Source organism: Leiobunum rupestre, chromosome 6 (assembly GCF_980474605.1).
Source record: "Leiobunum rupestre chromosome 6, qqLeiRupe1.1.hap1, whole genome shotgun sequence".
Lineage (NCBI taxonomy): Eukaryota > Metazoa > Arthropoda > Arachnida > Opiliones > Sclerosomatidae > Leiobunum > Leiobunum rupestre.
Window position 1 is genome coordinate 43,474,164 of NC_143389.1, and position 22,078 is coordinate 43,496,241.

Consider the following 22,078-nt stretch of genomic DNA (forward strand, 5'->3'; position numbering starts at 1 on the left):
GTCCTTCCTCCTGAGCAATCCGGTTTTCGCAGAGGTCGCAGGGCTACGGATAATGCTCTAAGGCTTGTTACGGCGGCCCAATGTGGCTTTTCCAGGCAGAGTTGGTACATCGCTGTCTTTTTGGACTTCAAAGACGCTTTTGGCAGCGTCCACCATCAGGCGTTACTCTACAAGCTACAACGCAACAGTCTGGAAGGTAACCTTCTTCGGTGGGTGGGGGATTTTCTGCGTGGTCGTACCGCTCAAGTCATGGTTAATGGTACCCTTTCCACGCCTTTCCCGGTCACTCGGGGTGTCCCTCAGGGCAGCTTGGTGAGCCCCATCCTGTTCAGTGTCATCCTCCAAATTTCGGATTATGGCGTTGAAGTGTCAATACAATCATGGTCTTCTCTCGTGATCAACGTATTCCGGCCGATCTCTCGCTAACCCTTGGACATACTCCTCTGACTCGGGTGTCCACTTATCGTTACCTAGGGTCTATCGCTGCTGTCGTCCCCCTAAAGCGGATTAACCTCCTTCGCTCCATTTCGGCAGTCCACTGGGGTGCGGACCGCGGGGTACTGTGGCTCCTCTACACCAACTCATCCGGGCCAGGCTGGACTATACGAGCCCTCTGTATGCTTCGGCGACTGGCACTTTGCTCCAGAATGCAGCGCTACGAGTTATCCTAGGGGTCCCACGGTCGACGGTGTTCATACTGATGGAAGTGGAGGCGGCCATTCCTCCATTGTGCATTCGCCCCTTGTGGTGCGGCTGACACTCCGGTGTTCTACCCTTTGCTGCTTTTCGATGAATTACCGCCCTTGGAGATCCTAGAGCACCGTTTCCCCTTCCTCCTTCGAGGGTGGCGCCTGGCTCAAAAACTCAACCTTACCTGGTTAAGTGGCGTAGCTGATTCAAAATCCCGTACGAAAAATTTGCAAATGTCGGCCCCTCAGTCTCGGACGATTACCTGTTCGACGCTGAAGTTTCTGGTTCTTTGGTCATTGCCCCGGTCACGTTTACCGTGCACTCTGCTGATTCCTCGCCCGTTACGGCGATTGAGCTATGTGCTGCTTTCGATTCCACCAAGGCTGGTAAGGTTGCTGATTTGCATTTTCTTTCTGAGGGTCGTTTCTGTGCTCAGCTGGTCTCCGCGGAGCAACGACAAGCCCTTTTAAGTTTTCCTGCGTCGGTTGGTGGTCCAGGAAGAGTTGCACCAGCACCTGTTTCATCGTAAGATAATTAATTTCCCGGTTTCCTATCTTCCGGATTAAGTTTTTTGACAACACGTGTTGTGTGGTTACTAAATGTTAAGGAGTGATCTATCCATAGTCCCAAATCGCAAATGGGAGCGTCCGGCTTTGGAAGGGGGGAGCCATCAATGTGATAACACTCGTGGGGGTTGTTGGTGCCCAGATGGTTGACACCACTTTTCTTTACGTTAAATGACATTCCGTGATTATCCGCCCATGTTGAAACAGCCGCCACTTCTTTCTTTAGCTGGGATCTTTCCAAATCAGACGCTACGGGATGCGCGAGTTTAGAGTCATCCACAAAGAGATAGATTCGCGAGTGGTCCAAAACGCGGGGTAAGGAATTAATGAATATGGAGAAAAGGATAGGTCCCAGCACGCTTCCTTGTGGGACGCCGTTAGGAGGCGTTAATGGGGGGGGGGGAGACCTGACCTTGAAGGACGACAGAGTGACGTCTATCTGAGATGAAGTTAGTGAGCCATTGCAGCGCCATGCCTTCGATACCGGCTTCACGTAAGGCCCCAATGAAACCACAATGCGGGATGGTGTCGAAGGCCTTGCTAAAGTCCAGGTAGATCACGTCGACAGGCTGCCCATCGTCAAGCCAGCCCGTCCAATCGGTGGTTGCTTGTAGAAGGTTGGATGTGCAGGAGTGTTTGGCCCTAAACCCGTGCTGGAATGGGTGTAAGAAATTCGAGTCGTCAAGGTGTTTTCGCAATGGTTCTTTAGCTAATTTCTCGCTAATGCGGGCGACATGGCACGTGTTGGCAATTGGCCTGAAGTTATTAGGATCATTGCCGGCTCCTCCCTTGTATATAGGAGTGATGAAGGCTTGTGCGGTACCATTCCAGACTCGAAGCTTTTGGTTATGATCGTGGAAAGAGAGAAAGCGAGGGATGCCGCCAAACGCTTGAGTATGAAGGGGTGAAGCCCATCCGGACCAGGGACTTGGAATTGGTTAAGAGCGAGCAACTGCTTAAGGACTAGACTGTGGGTGCAGGTAAATTCCAATAGTGTCGGACAGGAGTGTGTCAGAATTTATAGCCCGGTGTGCCTAGTAACAAAGACCATACCACCGGAGGCCTATCATCATAGTGCTCTACACCAGCGTCCCCAATCCCCAAGCCCGGACAGGTGACAAATCCAGCATGGGTAGCAGAACCCTACTACTGACGCTCGCACCTTAGATGCAAGCCACTCAACCCAGCAGAAGGTGCAGCAATGGGTGGACCAATCCCCACTTGGCACACAGCAGTGGGAGTAAGAGTGGATGCTATAGCAACTGCAGCCGACACCCTTTGGAGAGAGCTCCTAAAGGGGAACGACGAGCACACAGCAGCCCAAGTAACCCGGCACAGCTGGCACCGGAGATCCCGGTGGGCCCCAAAAGGCCGGGAAACAGGACCACCGTGCCCGCATATGGAGGTTCACAACCCCACAGCAGGCTACCCAATCCGCCGAGGCGGCCAGTTTGCCTGGACCCTCTCCGTTAGCCTGAACCGAAGCTCAGTATCCAGCCCAAACCTGACCGAAGTCAGTGTGCCACCGCCCTTATGGGTTACAAGAGCCGGACCCCGACTCCCCGGTAAAGCCACCAGATATTGCACACTCTAACCCATTTAGGGCCAGTGTCGGACAGGAGCTTCCCAGAGAGATGAGGGGAGGGGATGGAGCTGGGGGTGTTGCGCGGGTTGAAACAGTGACGAAATGGGTATTCAAGACGGCAGCCATATCGGGTGGCGACGAGGTTAAGGACCCGTCTGGACACTTCATATCAGTCAACGTGAATTTGACTTTCTGGAGATTGTAGATGTGACTGTAGAAGGCTTTTGGGTTTGTTGAGATCTTGTCCGTGAGATTGTTCTCAAACTTACGTTTGAAGTTTCGGGAAGCATTGATGAAGGCATTGCGTGCCTTTTTATAGGACGAGTAGGCTTCCTCAACTTGGGAATCAGAGTATTGACGGGTTTTGGCGTGGACATAGTGTTGCCAGGCTTTGGTTTTTGTAACACTAAAATTTTACATACATTCAAAGCACTATTAATATTAATAGTTGGGAAGTATTTTAAATCCATTTTAATTCCTGTCCCCAAAGTCCTCAACATTTCGACAATAGCCAAAAGCAATAATTCACAGGCAGGATGTTTTCTACCTTTTTCCCTAGTAGATTTATTATATTGTTTTCTTTCACTTTGAAACGGGTGTCCAAGCCCAGAATTTTACCATTAGCGCGAATAGCTATAAGTATACTTTCGGTACCAGGTACTACTTCGCGATTTTACCATTCCTAGAATTGGCCCTCTTTGTTATTTTATCTCTCTCCTCGTTTGAAGTGTTTTTTGCGCTCCGAAAGTGACGATATTGTGCGCGAATAATATTTTCCCAGCTCTCTCTCTCTATTCTTCAACATGGCCTCGCTAAAACACTTTGTCTAAAAAGCCATTAAAAGACGCTCCTCGGATCGTCGTTTCCCGTAAAGAAAGTTAGCCCCCACACGTGGACGTTTGACCTTGGCCTAGAGAACCGGTACCGATACCGATACCGACCTTCGGCCGTCATCCCTTCGCTTCCTATAATACAAAAACACTTCCGCCAATTGTGAAATAATGAACTAAAAGTCTAGAATTAAAAAATTGTTTAAAATTTGTATAATTCGCGTAAATATAATTTGTATAAAATTCCTCAATGTTCTATATATATATATATCTGTATAACTAATCCCAACTAACTAAATAATCAAATTAACGTAGGATAGCTTTTTCAGTCGGGCAACTCCTACAAGCCATTTAGCTCTCCCAAATATTTAAATCAAACTAATATCAACTCCCGAGCAGTGTTTCGCCTCTATCAAGCTTCGCTTAACCTTTGACCTTCTCCAATGAAAAACCTGCAGTTCTCCATTTTCAAATTAAAACTAATTCAACGGAAACTGTCACGTGCCAAGGCGAAATGACAAAACCAAGGAGTTGGACGAAAGATTCGGCAGACCCGACCTGGTAGGTCACTGTTTTTGGAAAGAGTCCCCGGGGAAAAGCAGGAAGAAGAACCCAGACCAAAGTCTATCCGCCTAGAGACAGAGGGATCCAAGGCACAGCTATCTGATCAACCCGTCTACTGACAAAAATAAAAAGGAAACAACGAGAACTTCCGTGGTGAGCTAAAGCCAATCGGCATTAACTTTATTCGAGAGAGAGCCCACGTATTCCCCCGTGTTATCCCTCGCGAACTTATTTGCATGTTCATTTTAGTGTCGTGTATATTTTTAATTAAGTGTGTATATTTTTATTTAAGTGTATTTGTTATCAATTCTTTTTATATTATATTGCTTGGACACCCGATCTCTTGCTCATTTATTTATTTAGTGTATAGTCATACCCCTAGACATTCCTATACCCCGAATAGTTTTAACGAGAATCCTTCTTGCCTTTTGCTAAAGCTATTTTTTTTTGTTCAAGAGCAATTATTATCGACATTAAGAAATTAGCGTTGCATTTTATGATGGCGTGATTTTTTCAAATCGAGTAGAGAAGAGAGCAGGGCGAGGTGGACGTAACTTTCGAAAAGGGACGTATAGGTCAATGCCCCGATTCATGACGCTGCGAAAGTTAAGCCAACAGGTTTCCACGTTCTGGGCGCTGAGCTCTTCCGACCAGTCGATTTGCAACAGGTACTGTTCGAAGTTTTCGTAGTCACCGCGAAAAAGTCTTTACTCTGACGAGTTCGGAGCTGGAGCAGTTCATGATTTGGGCAGGCAATAGTGAAAGACAGTACGTTATGGTCACTTTTGGCAAGGGGTGGTTACTGCTCTACATCATAGACCAGGTGCTCATCAAGTGTAAAGACTAGGTCAAGCGTACTAGGTCTCTGGAAGAGGTAGCCGAGACGAGTGACCTCCAAAACGGACTGGATGAGGTGATGGCCGGAGACAGCTTCAAGAAAGGATTTGGTCGCTTGGTCCGCCGGTGGGAACGTTTGGCAGAGGGTCCATGAGATGTAGTAGTAAGGGTTCAGCTCGTGTGGTTGTGCAGTACTGGACTAGGGCGGCTAGCCCTTGTAGGAGCTCACCCAGCTCGTTCAATAGTGTGGGGCTGTCAATTAAGGCGGTCCAAGGAGCGTCTGTTGTCTTTGGCCCGAGTGGGTCGCTTTCCGGTTCCAGCGGTGCTCTGCCACTTTGGTCTTTGTTCTTCTACTGATTGTGATCTGTGTCATGTGACTGGGGTCCTGTCGCATTACTTGCTTGTTTGCCCTGGCACCACTGTCGCCCGTGATATTTCCACAGATCGTTGAGGGCTATTCGTATGCCTCCTGATTTTGGCTCTACATTGTCCTCTTTACTTGCTTTTTCGTTTTTCCCCAAGGATCGCCCTTGGCTGGTATAATTTATGTTCGTTCTTTGGTGGCATTCCTGGCTGCGCTTCCAAGGTTTTAGTTTCGTTGTCTGCTTTTAACTTAGTTTTTATCTGTGTTGCTTGTTTTTACTACTCATGTTATTGTTTTTTTTTTTTTACTTGTTCTAACCATAGGGTTCTAACTTACCAAAAATTTAAATAGTAACCATAGACCATTATCAGTCTATTTTCTACGGACCTTGACCATAGACATTGTCTATGGTTACTATTTTATTTTTTTATTGTATTTTGGTGTCTAAGGCTTTTGGCCGATACAATGAATTTGTTCTCAAAAAAAAATCCCAATTCAATGGTGTCTAAGGCCTTTGGCTAACACCATGAATTGGTTCTCGAAAAAAAACACTGCAGACTGCAGAACCGTCGAGCAGAGAGGAGGTTGGAGCCATTGAGTTGGGAATATTAATCTAGAGATCCAATCAAATCTGCTCCCCGCGAAACAAGTTTTTGAAAAATACGAATGTGCCGTCTGCTCGAAGGAGCAAACGTTATCATATGACTTGTGGCGCCATCCATTATTTTAAAGAAAAACATCTTTTTGCTTGAAAACGCGTCTTATTTGAACGAACCATTGAGAGATAGACGGCGCCACGGGTAGAATGATAACGTTTTCTCGTCATTTGGGACGCCGATGGGAGCAGACGACAGTATTCTTATTTTTAAAAACTTGTTTCGCGAAATACTGAAATCCGACGTTTTGATTGGACTAAGCTTATTAAAAGATAAAATATTAATTAAATCTTTTTATATTATTAGTAAATAAATTTTTCTTCCTTTATAAATATATATTATTAATGTTAATAAAACCCATGTGATTTAAATAATTATTCTTATGCAATTTAGCAAAGGCTTATTCCTCTTTCTATTTAATTTGTACCTTGGATTAATAATATGTTACATATGAATCCAAGATTTGTACAGTATGTTTTCACAGATGCTAAAATGGTAATCTTCCTGGTTCCAACTTGTAATGAAAGTAATCAACCATGCAAAGGACAGAAATAGGCACAACTGAAGGGCCGCAATGCTTCACTTTCCATTCTGTGCCAAAACAAAGTGATATAAGAAGGAAATGGATGTGTGCAATATTCAACAAAGATATTAAAGATGATATTAATGATTTAGAATCTTTAATTGACAGTAAAAGTGAACCCAAAGTTTGCAGTAAACATTTTAAAGCTTAAGACTTCAGTATTTCATGTTAAAATGTTAAGCGTTTGTTGCCCGGAGCTGTACCATTCATACATGAAGATGACTGAGAATTTACAATCTAATCTTAACAATAAAAACAATGAGAGATGTCAGAGATTTAAGATTATCCCTCTCTCTCATTACTAGCACTGTCCTTAATAATGCTAGGCAGAACTTTACCAATACTCTGAACTCTTTAGCTGGGGTTAAAAAAATCTTATTCGAGATACCTTCTAAAGAAAAAGAGCCTTGTGATATAAATACAAAGTATGAATTCAACTGTTTTTCCTCTACCTTCAGTTGAGACTATTTTGAATGAGACGCCTATTAAACCAGCTTTTATAGATGAAGATGAGCCTTGGAAGAAAAGATCTTCATTATTAAACTTCTCAAATGGAATCAAAAAACTTTGTTTGCAGCCCATTCTACTAGTGGCAATACTGAACTAAAGTCCTCTTCTGACTTGTTCAATGATGCCATTTCATTAGATTTAAATCAAACAAATTCTAGTCAAAATGTCTTGTCAATTAATTATAGTTGCTGAATTGATACATCAACTCCTAAGCCTCAAACATCTTTAAGTGACATTATCCCCAAATCAAGAGCTACGAAAGATGCGTCCACACAAGCCAGTTCTTACCCTAGAAGAAGTTCTTACCTTAGAAAAAGAACTACAAAATACAACTATGCCAAAAGTCGTAAACTAGGAAAAGATGACTATAAGCTTAAAAAGAAAATTAAAAGACTACAAACAAAAATCAACCTGCCAACAAACTTTTCAAAGCATACCGAAACCAATTAAAGATAAAAGATAAATCCAATTAAATGAAGTGGTTGATGCCTAACCAAAGCCAATTTTCTGATAGAACAACTAATAGCATTAGGGTAAAATAGCCCCCGAAAATGGGAAATGGCTACCACTATGTCCAAACTAGAAAACTGTCAAACTGAAGACGTTTAGGAGTAAATTTTAAATGATTTGTTGCAACATCGTTTACAATCTATTTAGTAGTTTTTTAATTAACAAACATGTTTCATATTTTTCATTTTTCCAAATCCACCTCAATTTGCCAGCTCTACAAAGCTTTTGGGGGGGGGGACCTCCACACCGGTCCCCCCCCCCCCCCAAAGGTACGTCCCTGAAAACACCCCCATGGTTTTCAATTTTATTAAAAGTATTTTAAATAAATTTACTTCCTTAATAAATTTAATATTTATTTAGTGAGGTTATCTACAAAGCGACAAACGCAGACTTATGCTCAGACATACAGAATCGCGGGATTAACAATGAACAGAATATAAATTTTATTAAAAACAGGTAAAAAAATAATATAGAGATCCAGACAAATAATTAAAAAACAAACATTAAGAAAACAATGAACAAACAAAAAATGATGAGATCGTGACAAGGTCAGGTACAATTTAAAACAATGGCCACGAGTACTGGAATTGACTTGAGGGGTGAAAAACTCAGTAAAGTTAAGATTCAACGGTAATAGCAAAAGTAGCATACTACTTTTGGTAATAGTGAGTGTAGGGAGCTGTTGGCTCATGTAGCATGAAGGGCTTGACACCACCTTGGCACCTTCCTACGCATAACCTGGCCACCTTTTTAAAGGAAATATAACCTATGGTATTTCTGTCGCCCTCCGAGGTTTCCAATATTGTCCGCTGCGTCCTATGGCTTTTCACACCTGCGGCGCTGATAATCGCTGATTGTGAAGGGAATAAAGGAAATTGATAGGGTCTTCCATAACGAACGCGTTTGAGGTTCTATTCCCGTTAAAAGGCATTATAAGTTGATAGATGACTTGGGCCTGAGGTGGATCCTTGGGTATTTGCCTAGCTGATTATTATTATAAAAGAATTTGTGTTAAAGACAAAGGTTATTGTTTTGATGACGCAAGTCAACAGGCTGTTTAGTAAAAAGTTTAGTTATGCGATTCTGTGGCTTTTGTAGAGCAGATAGGTCCGTAGTTAAATGCGAAGTCCAAATATGGGTACAATAATCAAGAATAGGGAGCGCAAGGGAATTGTAAAGCTGCTAATCAAACGAGGGGAACGAAAGTTTAAATTACGGCGAATGAGCCCGGCAATAGCCGAAATACGTTTGGTAACCTTATTAGTGTGCGTAGAAAATTTAAGGTACGGATCGACAATAATACCCAAATCCCTCTCAGAGAGGGAAGAAGAGAGTGGGACACCCTTAATGCAATACGCGAAGTTGGGGTTCTTACGGCGTACGTGGAGAGCAGCACACTTCTTAACATTAAAGGAAAGACCATGAGAGACTAAGTTGCTTTATTTATTAGTTTAAAATTAAGCTTTAAGTTGTGGAAAACCGAATAGAAATGAATTTGGAATTAAAGCGAACGCCATAAAATTCAAATTATGGCGCGAACCGCCAAATATTTAAAAAGTTTTAAAGACAACGGACCTTTATAATAACGTAGGCTTCGCTTAAGCAATCAAAAGCTTCGTGAGTATCAGCCAGTGTTGTTCCGGCCGTTTTCGGGAACGTACTTTGTTCAATCACAAAACGTACTTTCCAAGTATTTTTTTTTGGAAAAACGTACTTTTTGATTTTCCGCTTAGGGCGCCATCTATGTAACAAATTTTCGTTGTTTTTCAAATTTGGCGTGAAGTTTGAATTTAAAAAAATAAATAAATTAAAGGGATGCTGAAGTGGTAAAAAAGTACTAAATATATGCCAAAAACTAACAAAACGTATTTTTATATCATAAATTTTCAAAACGTACTAAATACGAAAAATAAAAACCAAAACGTATTTTCGTATTACAAATTACAAAACGTATTAAAAAAGTACAAATGTACCGCTTAGCACAACACTGGATACTATCAGCTAGGAGCAACAAACACAACACCCCACACAAGGAGAACGCAACCCGTCAAAAGTCGTGGATTTTCTTGTGTACGTTTTTCATTGGCTAGACGCTTTAGCGCCTGCTGCCGTCGGAAGGGGAAAATTCGGAAATTGTCTTCCCCCCCGCCCGTAAAACGTTCATCGTAAAGGCTCGTCCAATGAAATTCGTACACAACCCTTCGTTAGCATGTTTAAAGGCTAGCTGCGTTCTCCTTGTGTTTGTTGCTCCTAGGTATCAGCTAGGAATATGAACTTTGGAGCTCCTTTAAATTTAATATGTGAAAGCTGTCTACTCGTTCAAAATTATCTCTACAAAGCGGCTGAAAGTTTCAAGTTTTCAACCTAAGAACATTGAAATTCAAAAGTTGTCTGCTATTTCTTCACATATTTAATTGACAGATATTAAGGCAGACGGCGCTATATTTCATAAGCTCCAAGGCTTATAATTTCTTAACTTTGCAAAATTCATAACTTTCCAAACTTTGAAAATGACTTTTACTGCCCATAACATAAAATCGTAATTTTTAACTCTCACTCCTGAAATTAGCAAATACACCGAAACTGGCTTTATTTGTTATTTTTTAAATTATGAATTTCTACTTCGTTGAAAACAGAATATTTTATTAAAAATACAGGTAACCGATGTTATATATTGGTAGTTGAGCAATAGTTTTATTTTGGGTCGGTAGGGTTGGGGATGTTTATATTAATTTAGGGGCACTGAGCATCCCCCCCCCCCTATATGGACCTGATCTACTTTCAAATTAGTACTACTCAAATAGCTCCTACGCGGCACTTGTGCATACAAATTTTTTTTATATCCATAAAATTTCAAAATTTAATTTAATACTTCGATAAATTATTAATTTTAATAGCAAATTTCAATTTTCGTAACTTAGTAATTGAGTGAATTTAGTAAATTATTAAATTTATAATATAGAACCACAGACAGAAAACACTGATAAAAGACATGGGGTACGTTCAGTAACACTCTTCGGAAAAAAACCTGATAGTTTTATATATTTAATTGACGAACTTTTTCGCCATAATGATTAATGACGTCGTGAGTTGTAGAACGCTTTTATTCAGTCATCGGTGTTTTTTTTTAAAATGGCGTTGAATTTATTGTAGTTTTACGTCAGTCATCGGAAAAACCGGCTCTTCCAGCCGATGACTTCGGTGAGCAACCCAAGACCATCGCGACGTCAAAACCAGAAACGCGAAAAAGCGTACAGTAGGAAACCGATGACAGCGATTACTAATCGGAGAGCCCTATGAGCGCTGCTGAACGTACCCAAGTACTGTGGTATTGGCTCTTAACCAAACACGCATTTTCCTGCAAACTTGACAACGTTTTCGCTAGCCATTGAATGTTTAAGTCATGGCATATAACCACATTCTTAGCTGTCACATAAGTCATACTAATTGTTATGTTACTTATGCCTGTACTTTATTAATAGTAATACTTTATATTATACTTATTATTTGCTTTATAATATGCCTTTACAAAATCATGAAACTAATTGTGGTTCAAGCAAAATTTCATAAATTATGACAGATTAAAATATTTAAATATCAATATACACCCAACTAATCTTTGACAGTACAATGAAAGTAACATGTGTGGCATTGAATCCCCATTTAAGTCTTTCTGTTAAAGTCAATTTTCGCTTTCAGATAAAGTGACCCATGAATTAATGAAGAAGCTTTGATAAAGTGAAACTAATAATTAAACCTTGATTGTGCTGTCAAAACAAAATTAAATCAACCTATAGGCACAAATTCAGAAAATTAAACTATAATGCAATAAGGTGAACGAAACAAATAGTGGGCATGATATAACAACTTTTTTAATACAAGAACATCATTCTGAAACACAAAATAACAAGTTTACATATTCTTAAGTTTAACAAAGCAAAATGTTTTTATATATATTCCAGGGGCGGTTGTAGGTTGAAATTTTTTACGTTAATGATCTTAAAATTCTGTATACGACTAGAATTCCTGGCATTTTGTGACAAGTCAAGCATTTTTGCTTTTCATTAGTGAAAAGATTGATTTTTTATATCCGCATGAAAACACTGGGTGCAGAGCATTTTAAGATTAAAAATCAAGATACATGGCTTGATCTAAGAAAAATTTTCAAATAAGGTTTTTCCCTCTGCGTTTGTTAATACTCTTAAATATTTTGGTAAATACCTATTTAAATTTTGCTTATTATTTTTGTAGTATTTTAGCTCGCATTTAGGTTTTAGTTTTATAAGATAACACATAACACGCAATAAGATGAGGTAACTTACTGCAAACTCTGAAATTAATATTATATAAATATAGCTATAAAAAAATGTGAGAATGAGGACGGGATAGTTGAGAGATTAATATAATATTTGGCTATTGCGCGACATGGTTTATAAGTTATTTTTATCATTCTCCCCTAAAACTAAAATTAACTAAGTTTGTTCTAAAGAGTCTTTGTACATTTTGTAAGTAAGAAGAACTCTGTTAGACAAAGCAAAACCCTACGAGTAAAAATTTCACCAACAGCATTGTGGCAAAACTTTTCAATTAGGGGAAGATGAAAAAACACTGCACAAAATCTCGAGTTTCTTTTTTATAATCACTTCAATTACAACAAATAACACCTAACTTTACTTTTCCGTCTCTGCACATTTTATCATGAACTAAAAAAAACCACCAGGTATCATTTTAAGAGGATAGTTTTTCTTCAAAATATTTGAAAAATCACTTTCAAGAACGTCAAATACCGGTTTTAATTGATTTTATAGTTTCCTATTTAAGTTTTAAGTTTCTGGGACGAGAAACAAGGGTTCTATAAGATCGAAGCGAAAATGTATGAATACGCAAACAACTACAAATTAACAATAGTGGGATTATTGGAGAAAACACTTGACAAATGTATCTGGCAAAATTTTCTTTAAAAACTTTCACTACTATAATTATGATGGATGTAAATCTATTTACAGAATGTAGGTGGCGTATTTATTTTTCTTTTGTCTGAAAAAATCTCCTCATGCAATATATATACGTACAGTACCTAAGATGAACTGACTTATAATGTTTAACGCTTCAGCTCTTGGACACGAACATTGGCCTATATTTGTTTTCATATATAATTAACTTTGAAAGATCCCGTTTAAATTTTACACTTTAATTATTAATTTAAAACAAAAATCCCTAGGGTGTCCATTTTTAAGGAATTTCTCCTTAGTTTTTAAATCTTGCATGGCACAATAGAATAAAAAGTTATATTACTACCTAAAAACCTTTGAAACACCACCAAATAAAAGTTTTTCATTGATTTTTTTGCATTATTAGATAAATTTTTAGGAGTTTTTGTAATCAAACTATTCATCATTATTTTTCATCTACAAGGAGGAAGGGGCAGCTTCATCAATTACGTAGACGCGATCCTTTAAGGTGTTTTTTCATTAAATAAATGGAACCAGTATAACATACAAATTTAGAGCTTAAATAATAAATCTTAAAAATTAGTTGTACATAAACGCTAACTTCATTGCACCAAGGGCTTATTCTTCATTCTAAACAACCATTCGAGAGTTAAAAAGTCTGGGATAGGGGAGGTTTTTTCACAATGGGAAATTAAAACATTAAGGAACAAGATCTTAACTCGTTGTTGATATTGTAATTTTTTCCAATCACGGGTAAACAATTTCCTTACACAAAGCATTATACAAAGAAAAATATAAGTTAACCAAAACCCAGAGGAATTACTACAGTACATTATCATTAAGAATTCTACAATCTTAAAAAAGAGAAATTAATTACCACAGAGAGATAAATTTTTTCCATCATTCTAAATACTTTAAATTTAAAGAAAAAGACCTATTTTTAGTTAATTTTAATCTTCATTAAATTAACTTCTATAAAAACAAAAGTCCAACTTATACGGGAATAACTTTTAAAAAACAGGAAAGCAGTTTAGGATTAGGAAGAACGTGAGTAAGGAGAAGTTTGAAAAAGTTTTAGCCAACAAGACTTTTTGAATAATTTTCTTTTTAGTAGTTATCGGGGGAAAAATCTCCTTTCAGCTAATAAAACCCATTTGGTAAACTTGGTATTCATTATGACTCTTTTAAGGTATTTCCATTTCATCTGATACTTGTTAAGACAAGCAATATGTTCATACGCAATGTTGACTACAATTATTAAGTCGACAATTTCTTTTTAAAAGTCTAAGAAGTCTTAAATTTCGTTTTTTTTTCCCTTTTCAGTTGATAAAGAAGACAAAAAAGAGGGAGGGGTCGTATTGTTGGTTTTTTTGCTTTTTTCCATTCAATGCCCCTACAGCTTTTCCCCTCCTCCTCTTTTCACAAAGTTTTTTCTCGCAACTCGTTCCAAGAGTTTTTTTTTGCTTTTATTCATATATATTTATAACTATTTCACTTATCTGTTTTAAAAGTCTGCAAACTCCTTGGCACACTTTTCAGTAGATGATATGCGTAGCGCTTCTTCCTCGTAATCATCAAAGTTACTGGTATCACCAGGTCCTTTGCATTTAGGAATAAATGGCGCCTCCACCTTGACAAAATAAAATTCGTTAACGTATTACTTCCGAGACCTCTAGATATGACTATAAAAGTGATGTGTGGTCTTCAAATTGAAATAGAGGGAATTAGTAAATGGATTTAAAACATTTCCATTTGCTCAATATCTTACAATTAACAAAAAGTGTGCGTACCGTTAACGAAATTTAGGGCTTTTAAAAAGATGAAAGAAAACTAATCTAAAATTCAGCAAATTCTTGAGCAAAGGCATCTGTGAGAGTTCGTCTGAAGATATTGCGTGCTTCTTCAAAGTTATCAAAATGGCGCGTGTCACCTTTGTGGTCGATCTTAGGAATTAGAGGAGCTGCGTTCTGGCACCATGCAATAATTTTTTTCAGGCCAAAACACAAAACATAGAAAAGGGTGAAAAGAAAGTGCGTTCATGCAATCATGCAAAGAAAAAGGAAAAAATTAAAATGAAATGAAGTGTTAGTAATTAATTTCATAGATTAGGAGAAAAATAAAATGTTATCCACGCATTGGCTTAATTACTGCGTTAGTTAACCAATGTGCAGATGGTAAGAAAAACCACTTCAGATTGTGAAAAGAATATCATATTGTGGAATACTTAATTAAACGAGGGAATAATAAAAAGAATCTTACTTTTTTCTGAAAAATGGCAATCCAGTCCGTGGAGGTAAACCATTTGTGATTCTTTATATCGTTGACTCCATTTTTCAAATTGCCGTACCTTTTGGTTAGGTCAACTTGGAGAAGATTTTTAAGGAGGTCCTTCAAGTCAGAAGTGAAATGAGAAGGGAAACGTACCTAAAATAAAGGTTATAATTTGTAACTGTGACCAATATAAAATAATTTCCAACAACACTAACAGACCTTTCCAGAGACTATTTTCTCATATATTTGGATGGGCTGATCGGCGAAAAAAGGCGGGTAACCAGCAGCCATTTCATAAACTAAAACACCTAATGCCCACCAGTCTACTGCCTTGTTATAGCCCTAAAATTTCCATTTATTTCAACCAATTAGATAAGTTACGAATAAATAACAGAAATGAAGATAAATACTTTGCTAAGAATTATTTCAGGTGCTAAATATTCAGGCGTTCCACACAACGTCCACGTTCGACCTTTCACCCGCTTTGCAAAACCAAAATCAGTAACCTAAGGAAAAATTCTCATAATTAGTGGTGTATCTAGCATTTAAGCAACTTTTAATTTCCTCAATTACTTTAATATAGCCCTGCTGGTCTATTAGCAAGTTTTCGGGTTTAAGATCTCTGTATATCAAGTCTAGGTAATGGAGGTATTCAAATGCCAGAACAATCTGGGCAGCGTAAAATCGCGAATGAGGTTCGCTGTTAAATGATAAAAGCATTTTAAACCCTTATTCATTGAAAAATCTAAGATAAGACTACCAGTCCCAGTATATTTGAGGTGCATCAAACCAAAATAAACTAAAAATTAAATTATTTAACATGCAATATAAAAATTTAAAATTATTATTTTCGTTGACACTAGCTACGTTAAAAAACTACTAATTCATCCCAAAACTAATTGATCAAAACATGTTTGATATTTATTAAACTTATGAACTAAAATCGAAATTAAAACATTTCTGACCGTATATAACGTTAATACCAACAAGCACACATGCAATGACAAAAGAACATGCGAAGGAAAGGCAGAAAGATAAGCTAAACTAACAAGGAGACATCCCGAAGTGTAACCCACCGATTTTGTTCAAACTCGGAGTTTTGGTAGACGTTCATGTAACTTGAAAAATCCTTAAGCGAATTTATTCAATGGGCAACCGTTTTGTTATGGCAACGAAAAATGTTTTAGACAATACAAAATATTAAATTTTCCCATTGAAAATAACATGGGATTTTGACCTCAAATTGATCAATTTTGATGTTTTTCCTGTCAATTTTTATTTATTTTTTCTTTTTTTGGCATTTTCAAAATTTTGAAATTTGTTGAAATTTTTCACAGGGGGGAATCGGTCAGAATCCCATGTTATTTTCAATGGGAATTTTCTATTTGATGTTGTCAAAAACATTTTTCGTTGCCATGGCAAAACGGTTGCCCATTGAATAAATTCCCTTTAGGATTTTTCATTATACATGAAGGTCTACCAATCCCCCGAGTTTGAACAAAATCGGTGGGTTACACTTCGGGATGTCTCCTTGTAAGTACAAAAGTATATTTCTTATCACCGTGCGAATGTATTAGAAATTAGGTGCACACTTTTTCAAGCACACATTATGGCCTTCCATATATAAAACTGGATTTATGAAATAATTTCAAACCAGTACCAGTAATAGTAAATCAAGGCTATAATGTAGTCTAATCAAATCAATCTTTTACCCCCATTTTTTTTCCATAATGGAAGAAGCATGCACCTTACCTAAACCTTCCGCTTTTCCTGAGATGGGAAAACATTTCACCCCCTGGAACATACTCTAGAACCATGTATAAATTGGAATTATCCTATAAAAAGACCAAAAGGGAAGACGCAAAAGCGAAAGAGATGTCGGGTAGAGGTACAATGTTGATGTAGATATTTCAAATGGAAGGATCAAGATGATATGATGGGAATGGCCAGGTTAAATGGGGGGACAAAGTCAGGACAGGAAAAAAGACAAAAATCGTTTAAACAAAGGCTGGCAAAATTAGAAGTGGCCTTACCTAAAACGCTTAAGTCGGCGATGGTGGGTGAACATTTCACCTCCAGGTACGTAGTCCATCACCATATATAAATTGATTTGGTCCTAAATGCCATATTTAATTTTTTTTGGATATTTTGTGAAACTTTAGTACAACTAACTCAGGCCAAATATCAGAGCACTTGGAAATTTACTTAAAAAGGGATATTAATCAAATTAAAAAAGGTACAGAAAATAGGAGGATTTTTGATAACGAAGGACAGGTTTTTTTCTTCTAATAATGAAATGAAAGTTGGATAATAAGACTAAGATATAAAGCCCTAAGGAATTTTCGTTTGATACCCGGGTTTCACGAATGACCATTTAGGGTAACATTAACTGGTCAGTGGGTTCAATAATAAAAACTATACTCCCATTAAGATGCACTTGGAAAATATGATATTTTGATAAATATAATTCCTCAAAAGGATTAAAATTCTTATATTCTTCGCGTATTTACATTACAGGTGTTTCCTCCCAACCTTAGTGTAAAAAGGAAAATATCGGATATTTTCTATATTTCTCTCCCCCCCCCCCCCTCGTAAATTGGTTTTTATTTCATTTTCAGTGGTTTAAGACTAAAACTTGAAAATATCACCTGATATATATCAAGTGTCATATCTGCTTTGGGGAATGGTATGAAATAGGGTGAAGAACAAAATCTAGCTAATGAAAGGAAGACCATACCTAAAGTTAAGCTATGTATAACATATTTATTACACAAATTGGATCACATTATCTGCTAACAGCGCTGTATTTCTAAAAATTGCTAAATGGAGAAAACCACATGACCACAAGCCACATTTTTCTTTTAAGGTGGGGTAATATAAAAGTCTGTAGTATCTATAGACAGACTAAATAGATCTTAGAATCAGATAATGGAAAGAGGTTTTTGATAAAAATAGCCTGACGTTTGAAGGCATTTAAAATGAGGCAACAAATGATAAGACAATCAAAGAAAAAACCCATTAATAGAGCTATGAAGTTTCAAAAACGTTGGGAGGTTTGGAACTTTAGATAAAATTGTAAAACTCCATAAATTAAGAGAACCTAAGCCATTTATAACTTCCTTAATATAAGCGGGTTACTTTGGCAGTTATCCATCAGAACACAGTTTAAAATCCACTTTTAATTTTTTAAAGCTGACGATTTAAATTTCTTGCCACATTTTTTTAAATGCTAATCTTCCTTTAAAACTTTAAAATAAAGGAACCTTACAAAAAAAGCAAATGCTCCAATATTTGGCCCATGTATTACGAAGAGGGTCTTAAGCATGGTGACACAGTACTCCCCATCACTCGACTTGAGTGAAAAAGCTTCGATAAATAGTGAATAACTGTCTTACCTTAAAATGAAATTCTAATTTTACAAGAAAAGGAAATTTTACAGCTTGCAGTATCCTTTTTTCATTCAGTGTGTGCTCAACTTGCTTCAATTTAACAACCTTGGAAATAAAATATCAAAATTATTTCAATTTAAATATTTAATATTCTGGAACAGATATTACACACTAAGCCGGTATTTAAAGGCCAAAATTGCAAAATATACTTTTTGTTTATCAAGAATTTTCATTGCGTAGTATTCTTTCGCTGCTTTATGTTGAACCAGCATCACCCGCCCAAAGGAACCGGTGCCTAATGTTTTCACTCGATCAAAATCATCGAGTGAGGCAGTGTTCTAAGGAAAACAACGAATTTATATGATAAAGTGACTGATAAGATTCAAAATACAAGACTTGCATGTGAAGGACTATTCCATTTTTCTTCAAACTCCTTTTTAGCTTGCTCTAAGAATATTCGAACTGCAAAGAAGGTAAAAGAAACTTCAAATCAATAACAATTTTTATACCAAAAGGTAGCCTACTGAATATTTACTAGAGAAAATTGATACGGCAAATTTAAATTAAATAAAAAATTCTTATTAAGACATTTACAGCAGACTATCTTTAACTTGCTTAAAAAAATTAATGCAAAAGATAAAAATAGCAACTTTGCAACGAAGCGCAGAAAAATAAGAAAACCCTGAATATAGACAGAAGACTATTTTACTTATATTAGATTTAAGTACAGCGGAAGCCAAAGCGCTAGTAGATACTATGTAGCACAATATTTCAATAATACGTAAAATAAACAAAAAACCCAAATTGAATTATCAACAATGGCTTAAAGTTGCATGCATTAGAAAGCATTTTGTAGGCCTTATAGTGACTTGGATTGTTTTGACACACAAATTGTGCAGCATTGTATTGTAGAGTTACACATTTCAACAGTGGGGTGAAGCCTACATCTAAGACGAATACTCTATAATATTGTTTCGAAACGCTTACCAAACAGTATACCAGAAATATACAAAAACTATACAAACAATACGACCTTGGAGATTATGGCAAAACAATAAAAACGACGCTGTGGTTCAGTGAATTTAACCAGGAAAAATATTTCTATAAAAAAGGACTGTATAGCAAATAGGCCTAAATTGACAGTAATGAATCTGAAAAGGGAGAAGCAGCCCACAAAATTATAGCCCTTAGGACTCCAAACACTTTTGTCTAAAATATTGTGGTTTAACTCACACGTACCTACTAATATGAATTAGTTTTTAGATTTAAAATTAACGCAACACTATTTGAATGTACATATCAGCAAGAACTTAATTAGGTGATACCAGTTATAATATTAACCAGTTTCAAAACAGAAATATGGGATTGCAGCTATTTTGACATATTAAAGAACAAGAACAGTTACACGTACTAGTTTGTAATACAATTAAGAGCTGTTAGTATTAGTTTATAATCAAAAGTGGCATGCAAAGGCCCCCTTTTATTTTTATTTTCAAAAGCTTCAAAAACATGGGTTAAAAATGTGCCAATGAGCCTCAAATAATAGAATTACAAAATCTGATTTTGCAAGTACCCGGTATTACATAAAAAGAATATCATGGTAGTTTTATATTGTATACATTGCACTTACAATGTACCAAATCTGTTTCCTGTGGCTGATCTGAACTAAGGTCCCCTAGAACACCAAGAACATGGGAAAAAATGCACAACAATACATCAATTACAAAAATAAGGAGCTTAATGAAACTTATTAAAATGAAATGGGAAGAAATCTATTTGTCAAAGAGTAATATTCTAGGCAAACTAAATTATAAAAATGCACAATCTGGTAAGAACTTAAAAATGTCACGAATGTCAAGATAAATTTCATAAACTATAGGTTATCTTGGATACTGGTTAATAACTTAATGCATGGGGCATTTTGGGCAGATCCGATATATACTTAAGTTTACAAAAGTAAATATACATTTAGTTTAAAAAGAAATCATATGGAAATTAAAAATAGCAATGCAGGTATGGTATTCAAAATCGGAACAGGGCAATTGTAAGGGTAAAATGGTAGATGTACTTTGTAGTACAAAGTAATATTCATTATCCCATTTGTAATGAAATGAATAGTCTAACGAGAACGTTTAAAACTAGCATTAAAAAAATTGTCAGACTTCGAGCAGATAGCAAGTACTCTGTTACGTTATTGAATTATTACGGAGAAGTTACATATATTAAAGAGTCTTAATTTTCCTAATAATTTCCCCATAAAATCGAAAGTTTGCAAGATCAGTAGATAAAGAATGAATTTATAGCTTAACAATAAGCCAAGATTTATATTTATTGATGAACAGGTTAGGCTTAAGCTTTAGAACCCAGCAACTATTTCTATACATCTTAAATGCAGACAGCATTCTAAATTGGCTTCAGATTTTAATCCTTGAAAACGAAATGGTAAGAATTGAATGTATATTAGTTTTGATAACCTCGGCGCCAAAACCCTTTAAATTCATCACATAGCGATAAAGCATTGGGTTTGAGATATCATTCTAAGGAAGCCAGTGTTTTGCAGTTGCTGTTTCAGAGTAAGCCTAGGTTAAAAACTTTACATCCTTATAGTTAAGCCTTGAGCCTTGGTAAGCACTCGCACTGAATGTGAATTTTTAAAATGCGTGCCATTTAGAAAGTAAAAAAATTTAAAGGTCAGCCCGAAAACCTTTAATTCGGCAGGAACGTGCCTAGGCTTAGCTTAAACGCTTAAGGAAATTACGAGTTTAATGTTTATTCGAGATCACTAAGTTTCGTATTTAGCGGCGCTTCGGGGACGATATTCGGCGGAATAGCCAGCACACGTTCCCCGTCTCATCGGACGATGAGGGTCGGCAAGATCGAGCTTACCATTTTCGGCCGGGTCTCCTTTCTTAGCGGTGGCGGCATTGCCCATGATTAAAGCCTTTGCCCACGTACCAGGTATTATTTCAAACCCAAAAAACGTAATCCACACAAAGATGAAACAAATCCACGTAAAAAATCATTTAAATGTCACCATAACCTAAGTTAAGAAACACTCGCGCTCCGTACCGATAAAGTAACACGCAACGCCTACAGCCTTCGCCGTGTTCCTCCGCCATCTATAGGCAAAACATTACAAAATACCGAAGACCGAGGCTACAGCGACAGACGAGAAAATCGAGAGACGACGATCTCTCCGAGAGGGGGCTAAATAAACTGGAGCAAAAATCCGAGAAAACAATCTCGTTATTTAACGTTTTCTTTTAAAAACTGAAACTTTAACAACGAAATTCGACAATCCTAAAATATTATGAGACGACGGAAACGCGCTAAACTAAAAATAGAGGGAAGAGCCTAAAGGAAAACTCGACGAACTCTTTGTAACCGACGGCGTGATACTGAAATTACATCCAAAACACCGTAATAAGGCTCTGCAAAATGGCGGTTTTTGGCTCGTGCTGCGCCCTGTCTATCAATTATTAGAATCCAAGACAGTTAACTTTCCAAAAAAGCTTTGCCATCAATTTTTTTTATTACTACTCCCCGAAAAACGACACGGTATAACGCAAGGTCGGCGTTCGATGTTTTATTACGAAACCTAAGCAAATAGAAATCGATAAAGCGACTTTTATTATTTCCAGGAAAATAAATATGACAAAACTAAAAGTCATTTATATACATATAAATATATACACGCTAAAATTTATCAGGTTCAATATTCTGAAGCAAAGATAATTTCTATGTCACGTAAAATAAAAAGGGGGAGGGAGA

At 37.2% G+C, this 22,078-nt stretch overlaps 2 protein-coding genes across 7 annotated transcripts in view; both read right to left on the reverse strand.

The window, feature by feature from the left end:
- Window positions 1-1,224: 1,224 nt before the first annotated feature.
- Window positions 1,225-5,801, reverse strand: LOC149941083 (uncharacterized). Its single transcript, XM_090179416.1, has 4 exons — window positions 5,773-5,801; window positions 2,852-3,247; window positions 1,669-2,183; window positions 1,225-1,505 (listed from the first exon to the last, which is right to left on the reverse strand). The coding sequence occupies exons 1-4, from the start codon at window positions 5,799-5,801 to the stop codon at window positions 1,225-1,227; spliced, it is 1,221 nt and encodes a 406-aa protein (XP_090035542.1).
- Window positions 5,802-11,550: 5,749 nt separating this feature from the next.
- Pka-C1 (Protein kinase, cAMP-dependent, catalytic subunit 1) overlaps window positions 11,551-22,078 on the reverse strand; it is a 114,986-nt gene continuing 104,458 nt past the window's right edge. For 3 of the 6 annotated variants that reach the window (XM_090179690.1, XM_090179688.1, XM_090179689.1), the window contains exons 5-14: window positions 18,708-18,769; window positions 18,517-18,645; window positions 18,314-18,412; window positions 16,671-16,753; window positions 15,492-15,618; window positions 15,329-15,424; window positions 15,138-15,260; window positions 14,907-15,071; window positions 14,438-14,614; window positions 14,155-14,277 (exon numbers count right to left, since the gene is read on the reverse strand). In XM_090179690.1, coding sequence (XP_090035816.1) covers window positions 14,483-14,614; window positions 14,907-15,071; window positions 15,138-15,260; window positions 15,329-15,424; window positions 15,492-15,618; window positions 16,671-16,753; window positions 18,314-18,412; window positions 18,517-18,645; window positions 18,708-18,769 — 1,016 coding nt within the window. In that variant the 3' untranslated portion in view covers window positions 14,155-14,277; window positions 14,438-14,482. Of the gene's footprint in view, window positions 14,278-14,437; window positions 14,615-14,906; window positions 15,072-15,137; window positions 15,261-15,328; window positions 15,425-15,491; window positions 15,619-16,670; window positions 16,754-16,951; window positions 17,035-18,313; window positions 18,413-18,516; window positions 18,646-18,707; window positions 18,770-21,193; window positions 21,690-22,078 lie in introns of those variants that run through there. The other 3 variants (XM_090179694.1, XM_090179692.1, XM_090179693.1) reach the window with 3 other exon arrangements.

What these genes read in the sequence shown, in the direction of transcription:
- LOC149941083 (XM_090179416.1), bottom strand. Translation starts at nt 5,801, where the DNA reads ATGGTCTATGGTTACTATTTAAATTTTTG. An exon ending in GGTTACTATTTAAATTTTTG is followed by an intron (nt 3,248 to 5,772) that starts GTAAGTTAGAAC and finishes GTAAAATTTTAG; the next exon opens with TGTTACAAAAACCAAAGCCT. An exon ending in TCACTCTGTCGTCCTTCAAG is followed by an intron (nt 1,506 to 1,668) that starts GTCAGGTCTCCC and finishes CGCATCCCGTAG; the next exon opens with CGTCTGATTTGGAAAGATCC.